This window comes from Archocentrus centrarchus, chromosome 3 (assembly GCF_007364275.1).
Source record: "Archocentrus centrarchus isolate MPI-CPG fArcCen1 chromosome 3, fArcCen1, whole genome shotgun sequence".
Classification (NCBI taxonomy): Eukaryota; Metazoa; Chordata; class Actinopteri; order Cichliformes; family Cichlidae; genus Archocentrus; species Archocentrus centrarchus.
The window spans coordinates 29,329,026-29,339,237 of NC_044348.1; the positions used below are offsets into that span (position 1 = coordinate 29,329,026).

The 10,212-nt window shown below is 41.2% G+C and overlaps 1 protein-coding gene across 1 annotated transcript; it reads right to left on the reverse strand.

Annotated features, from left to right (window-relative positions):
- Positions 1 to 1,428: 1,428 nt before the first annotated feature.
- nod2 (nucleotide-binding oligomerization domain containing 2) lies at positions 1,429 to 9,942 on the reverse strand. Its single transcript, XM_030723036.1, has 11 exons — positions 9,863 to 9,942; positions 9,003 to 9,563; positions 8,466 to 8,592; positions 4,380 to 6,159; positions 3,718 to 3,801; positions 3,542 to 3,625; positions 3,384 to 3,467; positions 3,222 to 3,305; positions 3,006 to 3,089; positions 2,809 to 2,892; positions 1,429 to 2,570 (listed from the first exon to the last, which is right to left on the reverse strand). The coding sequence occupies exons 2-11, from the start codon at positions 9,486 to 9,488 to the stop codon at positions 2,498 to 2,500; spliced, it is 2,970 nt and encodes a 989-aa protein (XP_030578896.1). The 5' UTR covers positions 9,489 to 9,563; positions 9,863 to 9,942; the 3' UTR covers positions 1,429 to 2,497.
- Positions 9,943 to 10,212: the final 270 nt, after the last annotated feature.

Genomic DNA, 10,212 nt, shown 5'->3' on the forward strand with positions numbered 1-10,212 from the left:
CCAGCCTGCACTGTCTTCTTACTTCTTCTTGTGCACTGTCTGTTGCTTTAGATGGTTGACCCCAGGTATTTAAACTCATCTACCTTCAATGCCTCTGTTCTTTGCACTTTCACTGTTACATCTTTCTTCCTGTCATTCACACATATGTATTCTGTCGTGCTTCTGCTGACTGTCATTCCTCTTTTCTCCTGAGCATACCGCTGCCTCTCCAGGCTCTCTTCCACCTTCTCCCTTCTCTCACTACAGATCAGACTCCTCCTTGACCTCAACCTGTCAACCTATCACAGAATGACAAGAAGGGGCTCAGAGCTGATCCCTGATGTAAGCCCACACCCAGTTTAAATACATCAGTCTCTCCTACCGGACACCTCACCACTGTCTCGCTGTCCTCATACATGTCCTGCACCAGCTTCACATACTTCTCTGCCACTCCTGACCTCCTCGTACAGTACCACAGTTCCTCTCCTGGCACCCTACCATATGATTTCTCTCATTGAGTTTGATAAATATGTTTCTTAAATCAGTGTCTTCCTTCATCATCTTCTGTATGAGAGACGAGGGCTGATGTGTTGCCGCAGTTTCAAGTCTCTGCATTACTGTCTGGGGAATCTGTTTATGAAACAATAACCAAAATAAAATGCAACTGTTAGCTCATACCTTTAAAATTTTTCTAGTCATGTCATCTTAGGCTCAAGAGTATGTGTCAGTTGCAGTTTAAGGTCCATTTATGGCATCTTTTGTATTCATTGCTTTTTGGGGCCCAACTGCTTCTGAAATGAGCCTGCACCCTTGGTTGTAATATGTCTCAAATATAGAAATACCTTCTTTGTTTGGACTGTGAGAATATTCACTTAAATGTCCCATACATTTAAGCTCAGTACAGTAATAAAAATGCATCTACAGAAAAGTTTTTGTTTTGTTTTGTTTTCTGTTTTTTACTCCAAAAGAACGCATTTGCTTCTAACTTTCTCCAGAAGCTTCAAATGTAAGCTTTTTCAGTTCTGGTTTTTGTGAGCCATTTAAATAAATATATTCTCCATGAGAAAAATGTGAAATAATACAGTGTATCGCTACATCTATGAGATATATTATTTACAGGAGACGACCTCACTAAACTTAATGAAGCTTCAAATGTAAGCTTTTTCAGTTCTGGTTTTTGTGAGCCTTAAGCAAATGCAACTGAGTATGTGCATCTTGCTCTAGCTTGCTTCTGATTGGTGGATTTTACAACTCTTCCATAATGGTAACCACAGACTGTACAGTCTTACAGTCACCACAGTACAGTATATAAAAATATATGTTAAAAAATAATTTCAAATTAAAATACTCAATAAAGATGCCAGTAAATGAAAAATTTTAATAAACAAAAATAAAAATACCAACTCAATCAATCAATCAACTTATTTGTATAGCACATTAAAACAACAGCCGCTGACCAAAGTGCTTCACAGGGCATAAAACAAATAAAATAATATAAAACATAAGAACATAAAACAAAAATAAAAACATAATAAAACCATAAACAATGAAGGACTGTAATAGTAGTGCCAATAGTAATGCCAAGAAGATCTATCTACAAGTCTGAAATGCACATGCAAATAAATAAGTTTTATTAAGTTTTTTAAAAGTAGTAGGGGAATGAACTTCTCTTATGTGGAGAGGGAGGTCATTCCAGAGTTTAGGGGCAACCACGGCAAAGGCTCTATCCCCTCTACTCTTCAAATTAGATTTATATCTGGTCAAAAGCTTTTGATCGGAGGACCTCAGTTCTCTAATCGGGATGTAGGGCCTCAACAATTCAGTTAAATATACAGGTGCTAATCCGTTTAAACTCTTAAAAACCAGAAATAGCATTTTAAACTGGATTCGAAAAGAAATAGGAAGCCAATGTAGAGAGGCTAAAATGGGCGAAATGTGATCACGCCGTTTAGTGCCTGTCAACAGCCGTGCTGCTGCATTTTGAACTAGTTGTAGACGATTGGAAAGACGCTGTTCACATCCCACATAAAGCGAGTTGCAATAGTCCAGACGACTGGTGATGAAGGCATGAATTGCTCTCTCCAGGTCCGGTGGCGGGAGATATCCCTTTATTTTACTTAAAAGTCTTAAATGAAAGAAACATGTCTTGACTACCAAGCTAATCTGTTTATCAAATTTCAGAGCAGTATCAAAAATGACGCCAAGGTTTCTAGAAGATGGGCGCACAAAGGAGGATAAAAGGCCTAAGGCACTCCATTATCACTGTGAGTAGTAGCAGTTGTGGTGGTGATGTTAATAGTGGTATTTGTTATCGTATAAAGCAATGACAGTGCCACTTGCACCTATAAAAATCTAATACAAATGTATTTTCCAAACTTAGATAAACCCAGAACAAAATTATAAACTTAAAAATAAAAATTCACACTTTTTACATCTCACATTTAAATAGAAACTGTTTCCTGTAATAAATAAAACACATTTTGTTGTAGAATACAGTCTTTAACCAGCAAAATATAAATCAGAAAATCAGTCTTGATTCACGTTGCTTCATTTCTTCTACTTCTTCCAGACTGAGGGCATTGTTTCTCAACCTGCAGTGCAAAAATAAGAGACAAAAATCAGCAAATTGAATGTAAATGAAAAGAAAGAAAAAGAATCTTCAAGCTTAAACAAAATGGATACATTATCAACAACAACATTTTTCTTGGCACTGAAACTAGCAATTCAGCACCGCCCAAATTCTGACTGCAAACAGTCCACAAGTGCACGCAATAAAGAATGTGGGAATCTTTGCATTCATGAGCTTCAGGCTTGGTGTGCATTACATACCATATTGACGTTACATGTCTATTGTGTTTGAGGGCTTCAATCAGACATTCCACGCCCATTTTGGTTATGCAATTCTCTGTCAACCTTTTAAAGGAAATAAGAGGGTGGGGCAAATTAAGCACTAGTGTACAATGAGTGTTCAACTGTGAAGTCAGCCAGCTTGTTGGAGACAAGTATAACTTGTCTCCAACACTTACCAAAGTTCCTCCAGTGATGTGTTGTCCCTGATGATATTAGCCAGGGCACATGCTCCTGCACTCCCAACACCATTGCCCACCAAGCTGCCGTTAGCAAAATGTGTTGAGATGCACTTCCAAAAACAACTGATAAAGCATCCTAACAAATCACGTAAAAATATTTTTCACAATATGAAAGTTAAACAAACATGTTCCAGTATTTAAAGCAAATCTTACCTTAGCCACACCAGAGAGCTATTGCTCTCCAGACCATTAGCAAGGGCCTCAGCTCCTTCATCACCTATCTTATTGCCCCAAAGTCTGGAAATACAAAGGAGCACTAGTAAATGGAAATTCAACAACAATGAAATATACAGCATTTTACAAGAAAACATTTACCCCAAGTACTTCAAGGAATGGTTGGCTTTCAGTCCCTCTGCCAGCTGCTTTGCTCCTTCTGCTGTTATATTATTGTTGCCTAGCCTGGAAGAGAAAAAGGGTGCAGTTTAACAGGTGTGTCACATTTAACGCATGTGACAAATACTGCCCTTGCTGACCTTAAAGAAAGGAAATCCTGCTTGGTCTTCAGTAAATGTGAAAAATTCTGCATGCAAGCATCAGTTAGTTTGTTGTTGAAGAGCCTAGAGAGAAACAAAGATTATGCAAGATAACTGGAAAAATGTAATTTCTAACTTCTCACAGCAGCAATATTATTCACCTTAATAATACATACGCAATTTTCTGGAAGCTGTCGCACTGGATGCTTTTAGCAATCAGTTTGTGGACACCCTCATCTGTAATGTTATTATTTCTGAGGCTGAGGGAGGAACAAGACAGGATATTTAAGGATAAACAATTTCAGGATAAAAGTTCTTCCTGTCTTAAGGTCTTTACACACCAAGTGTATTGTGATAAAGACAATTCAAAAGTCATAATTTTTTGGATCTGAATTTGACATTAGCATATATACACACTGAAAGCGTTGCAATTTTGCAAAAAATCTGTCCTCAAAAAAGGCACTGCAAAAAAAAAAAAAAATTAAGTGGGCATCAAGTGATGATGAGCTGGTCCTAATGTTTCTAAACAAGAAAAGGAAGAAACGGAGAGTTGGGACCACATCTGAGGAAGTAGAGAAATAATTTCATAGAGCCAATTGACCCAGAGCAGCGTCTAGCTGTGTGTCAAAATCGTCCTATGAAATTCCAGCTGTGTGAACAGCTGCATTAAGAATAGATGAGTCCAAAAAAATGTTTTAACGCACAAAATAATTGCACGAATTTTTACGCGTCCGGTGTGTAAAGGCCTTTACAGTTAGGGTGAGTTTATTCACTCTAATGAATTAGTGATTAACCAAGGAAATTTAACAAAAGAAATATGTATCATTTTTTCACTTACTAAAGGGAACTGCAAATGTGCATGCAGGGAAGAAGCTGTTCCACTCCAACATCACCCACAGAGTTGTTGTCCAGCTGGAGGCCTACAGGGTTTCTTAAATGCTGGAGCACATAAGCGAGTGCAGTGCACTCTACAGGACCGATATTACAGTATGTCAATTTCAGATGGTCCACCTCCAACTTACTCATAGCATCTTTAGCTATCCGGCTCTCCTGCATCTCATAGAGACATTTTATAAGCCACACAAAGTCTGGCATTGCATGCATGCTCTTCTTCTCCCCTTGAACAGGTTGGGGGATGGACCTAAAGTGTTTCTGCATGCCTTTGGAAAGGCATCTTGCCACTTGTCTGGCCTTTTTCTCCACCACAGCACTGGGGCAGCAGTGGAGCCACAGTTTTTGATGGCGCTGGGACAATAGTCCAGACACAAACATGGCTGTGATTTGCAGATTTGGTGTCTCTGCTGCTTTAGTTTCCTTCTCTAAAGCTTGCTGTTGTTGGTCACTGGAAGGCAAGCAGGCTCTGAAGCACACACTGCTCAGACCTGCCTCCCTCATGTTTTCTAGCTCAAAGAGCTTTGGAATAACTGAACGGTTAGTGTTACTTGACAAAACAATAAAAAGAGCAGCAAAGAAACATTGCATTGTCATATGGAGGAATTCATAGCACTTAGAGTGGGTGGAGGACATATCTTTGCTTTTTGTCAGAAAAACCATGCAGATATCCTTTTCAGTTACACCACATGCCTCTAGGTCTGTACCTGAAAAGATATAACAGGTGGTTGTAATCCCCTCAAAAGCAAGCTGCCCAAGAAGAAGCACTGTTTTTAAGTGCTCTTGTAGCCAACCTGAACCCATGGTGCTCCTCAGAGGGCTTTGGTGCTGGAGAAAGTGCTGTAAGATCATCAGGTAAACGTCTGTAATTGTTTTGGGGCTGCCTTCTCCACAGCCCAGCAGCTCCTTATGGCACTGTGAGACAATCCAGCAAAGAACTGGACTATGACATAGTCCAAGTAAAGCTGTGTTTGCCTGGAGGGACTCTAAAACCTTAGCAGCTACAGTTGGGTCCCTGTGGTGCTTCTTCACAAAACAGTCAATCCCATTTGGGGAAAAGCCTTTCAGGACAACCTCTTTGCGGAGGTGCTTCTTTAACAATGGGCTCACTGCCTCTGAACGGCTAGTGACCACTTTCTGCACCCCCTTCATGAGGGAACCCTGGATTAAGTTGAACAATAGTATATGAACAGGTGCACGCTGGGTGGGGCAGCAGATTCTTTGTTCATCTGAAAAGCTCTGCTTGAGCTCATCCAGGCCATCGAAGGTGAACAGGATGAGATGCGGGTGGTCCAAGATGAACTGGAAAATTTCTGCTTGCTCCCGGTCTGGCCAGCAGCAGTGCTGAAACAGCAACTCCTGGACAGACAGTTCATTGTGCTCTGAATTCAACCTGCGACAGCTGAATGGAAACAGAAGGAGAAAGTCCCGAAGGGCTGCTCCTTGAGCCCAGAGCAAGTGCAGCCTCTGGAGAAGGGTGCTTTTTCCACTGCCTGCCTCCCCAGATACAATCACTGTGTCAGCCTCCTTATTGACTATGCCTGCCAAACCTACTATGTCTTCCAGTCCCAAAGGTCCTTGGGCATTAACGGAGTCTTCAGCTAGTTCTAGCTGACCATCAATGTAAATGTCCTCAAGAGGCATGTGGCTAGTTCCGCCATAAGTACTGAGAAAGCAGGCCTGGGCAGACACAGAGCTGCTCAGCTTCTTCTGGTACTTTAAGACTTCTGTGAAAGAAAAAGTTAACAAAAGATAGAATTAGCGAAATAGTCCACAAAATGATCACTGTATACATCCTGTATATCTTCTGTAAAATGGAGAACACACAACTGGTCTTGTCATATTTTCAGTGACAATTTTTTTTTAAACCATATTTTATTTTTGGTACTCAAAGCAAAAACATAAACTTTCTGTATTTCAGGCTAACTAAACATGAGCATCTACTACTATCTACTACAGCAGGGGTGGGCAACTCCAGGCCTCGGGAGCTGGTGTCCTGCAGGTTTTAGATGTGTTCCTGATCCAACACACCTGAATCACATATAGAAATGATTAGCAGGACTCTGGAGAACTTGACTGCATACTGAGGAGGTAATTCAGCCATTTGAGTCAGGTGTGTTGGATCAGGGACACATCTAAAACCTGCAGGACACTGGGCCTCGAGGCCTGGAGTTGCCCACCCCTATACTACAGCTTACTTTGCTCATGGAAGCAGTATACTCTATATTGCCAAAAGTATTTGCTCATCTGCCTTCACATATAAATGAACTTGACTGACATCCCATTCTTAATCCATAGGGTTTAATATGATGTTGGCCCACCCTTTGCAGCTATAACTGTCATGTCCTGGGTCCTTGTAACCCAGCATTTTTGGTTTTGCTTTGTTTTGTATTGTACTTTTCTGAGTGATGAATTAGGATTTTAGGTTTTCATGGTTTTTTGTTTAGTCATTGGTGTTAGGTTTCTGTATCCCTCTGGTGTCACGTCTGCGTTATGTTTTTGCTTTCCATGTTGTCCTGCTCTGTTGTTGTGTCTATGTATATTTTGTTCTCATGTTTTAGTCTCTTGTCTCATGTATTGTGTTTAGTTTGGCATCCTAGTGTTTTCCCTCTGTGTTTAGGTTTCTGTTCTGGTCATGTTTAGGTTCTGTCTGTGTGTCAAGTCTGCGTCTTTGTTCCCTTGTCTCACTTCCTGTCTTATTTTGGTAGCATCTGGTTTCTTGCGCAGTGTATTTAGTTTTGCTTACCCTTGTCTCGTCAAGGTCATTGTGTTCACCTGTGATCCAATCTGTTGTCACTCCCCTGATTATCAAATGTGTATTTATTGTGTTCTGGTTAATTCTTTGTCAGATTGTCGTTGATGCTTACGTATGTGTGCTCTATGTCAAGTTAAGTTAAGTCAAATTTAGTTATGTTAAGTTTTGTTTTGTTTAGTTTAAGAGTTAAGTTTGTGCTGCTGGCCTCCCAGCTCTTTTGGTTTCCTCCAGTTTTAAATAAAGTCTAAGTCCAAGCAAAGCCTCAGCCTTGGGTGTCCTGCTTTGGGGTCCTCCATCCTGTCTGCCACAGTGGTACATGACAATAACAGCTTCAACTCTTCTGGGAAGGCTTTTCATAAGGTTTAGGAGTGTGTTTATGGTATTGTCGGGTTGTGCAGGCCAGTCAAGTTTTTCCACACTAAACTCACTCATCCATGTATTTATGGTCCTTGCTTTGTGCACTGGTGCGCAGTTATGTTGGAACAGGAAGGAGCCATCTCCAAACTGTTCCCACAAAGTTGGGAGCATGAAATTATCCAAAATGTCTTGGTGTGCTGAAGCACTTAAAGTTCCGTTTATGGGAACTAAGAGGCCGAGCCCAACTCCTGAAAAACAACCCCTAACCATAATCCCCACCCTTCACCAAACTTTTCCATCCGACTTTTCCAGCCTTAACCATCAGGTTGCCAGATGGAGAAGCATGATTTGTCACTCCAGAGAACACATCACCACTGCTCTAGAGTCTGGTGGCAGCGTGTTTTACACCACTGCATCTGACACTGCATTACGCTTGGTGATGTAAGGCTTGAATGCAGCTGTTCGGCCATGGAAACCCATTCCATGAAGCTCTTCACGCACTGTTCTTCAGCTAAACTGAAGGCCGCATGAAGTTTGGAGTTCTGTAGCCATCGACTGCAGGAAGTGGGAGACTTCTGTGCACTAGGCCCCCCACTCTGTCATTTTACCTGGCCTACAACGTCATGGCTGAGTTGCTGTTGTTCTCAGTCACTTCCACTTTGTTATAATACCACTAACAGGAAATTTCACAACTGGGCTTGTTCCACAGGTGGCATACCATCCCAGTACCATGCTAGAATTGACTGAGTTTCTGAGAGCGACCCATTCTTTCACAAATGTTTGCAGAAGCAGTCTGAAGCTTGGTTTTATACACCTGTGGCCATGGAAGTGATTGGAACACCTGAATTAAGTGATTCGGATGGGTGAGTGAATACTTTGGCAATATTGTGTAGATTTCAGCAGTTCTTGATAGTTACAGACCTTTGGGAGGAGTCAGATTACTCTGGTTAAACGCGGATCCAGGTTCTTGTTTTTGGTGAATGTACTGCAGGAGAACCGTTGCCACTGAATCTCCTTTGGATCTGACCTGGTCAAGCAGACGCCTTGCCTGATTGATAACATGGACGACAACAACAAAAAGCTTATTTTTGATAGTTATTTGCATTTTTGCAGAGTTGGATAAAAACTAACTTGCATGTCCGTATTCTAAGCATGCATATTAATTTAGCACAAAGACTTGCAGCATGTGGTAAAAAGCTTGCCTGGATCTATGCAAAGGCAGGAAAATCTATTTACCAGTTCTAACATGATAAATTTTATAATATTTATATAATTACTTGGGAATATCATAACAGTATCAGGTCTATTTAAATTTATAGTATTGATTGATTACAATCAACATCCTAATTATTAGGAATACACAAACAAGGACAAGCTTCTTTCAGAAAAGGTAAAGCGCAATAACATAAAGTTTTCAAGCCACATTTTAACAATGTAAGATGCAGGTGCTTACAGTACCTGTTGAGTGGGAGTGTATATAGGTAACCGCACTTCCTCACAATCAGATGAAGAAAAGTGACCCAAATCCAGCAGAGTTTCCAGAGCACCATCAATGCAGCCCTGAAGCTTGTAGACAAGGCTTGGCCTTTGAGTCAGAAGGGTATGATGAGAGGTGCTCTGATATTCATCTTTGTCTTCGAGATTTGAGCAGGATTCAGAAAAGGAGAGGACCGCTGCCTGCTCTTCAGGCAAGACCAGTTTGAGAGCAGCCAGAAAGAGCTCACATGTGTCCTCACCCTTTGTATAAACCAAGTCAAGCAGCTGTCTGGCATTGGCATATAGCGCTCTTCCCAGTACCTGTATGTTCTGGTAGTCCTCCCATGTCAGTCCTCCCTGGGCGAGCAGTATATCCAGAATCCTTTCCAGATGTTCAGTTGACCCACTGCTGCACAGTGCATGCAGTATCGTCGTCCGTTGTTTAAGCACTAGTTCCTTGGCAAGCATACTTTGTCCATGTCAGCGCCCATGCTCAGGGACAGTCGGTTTGTGGCTACTTCTGCTTCTTATCTTTGTGAAAACCTGCCACACCAAATGGCCACATGTCATCATGCTATTATGGGCCAACTACGGCTTCCTTCTCTCTTTTCTAACTCTGCTTTGAATAACACAGCAGTTTGTGTAATTCGTGTAATTGTTTGCTCTTTTTGTTAAGCAGGAGCAAAAAAAAAAAGTCAGTAAGAAAAGAGGCTACGGCCAGTTTTACATACATATCAAATATCTTATGCTAAAACATGTACAAATACACAATAACAAACTAGCAGACTTCAACTGCAAAAGCATGTAACACAGAGTAAAGCTACTGGAAAATGATCACTTACGTTTAATAGGAACATGGATTTTTTTCCTTCGTTCTGCCATCCAGGCAGAGACAGCGCAGCGTTTTAGACTCCCCTCTTCCTTATTCAGCAGCTGAAAGTGAAACTTGTTCTGCTTCCAAGTCCCTCCTGCAAGATGGAAACTAAATACTGACATGCAGCACAGCAAAAACACTCAGGTCACTTCCCTGGTGTTTTCCAAGCAGAACAAATAATGGTGGCTTGATATTTAAAAGTGGTTAGATGTAGTTTGCCACACGCAAATGCCTACAATTCACTGAGACTTCCACATCCTCTTGCCAGGGTGTGTAACTACTGCATACTAAAGACCACAAAGAGGAATTGCAGGCTTT

Coding starts and splice junctions, on each gene's coding strand:
- nod2 (XM_030723036.1), bottom strand. CDS start 9,488: ATGCTTGCCAAGGAACTAGTGCTTAAACAACGGACGACGATACTGCAT. Junction 6,160..8,465: donor TAATCTGACTCCTCCCAAAG/GTCTGTAACTAT, acceptor TTTCTTTCACAG/AAGTCTTAAAGTACCAGAAG. Junction 2,893..3,005: donor ACATCACTGGAGGAACTTTG/GTAAGTGTTGGA, acceptor TTCCTTTAAAAG/GTTGACAGAGAATTGCATAA.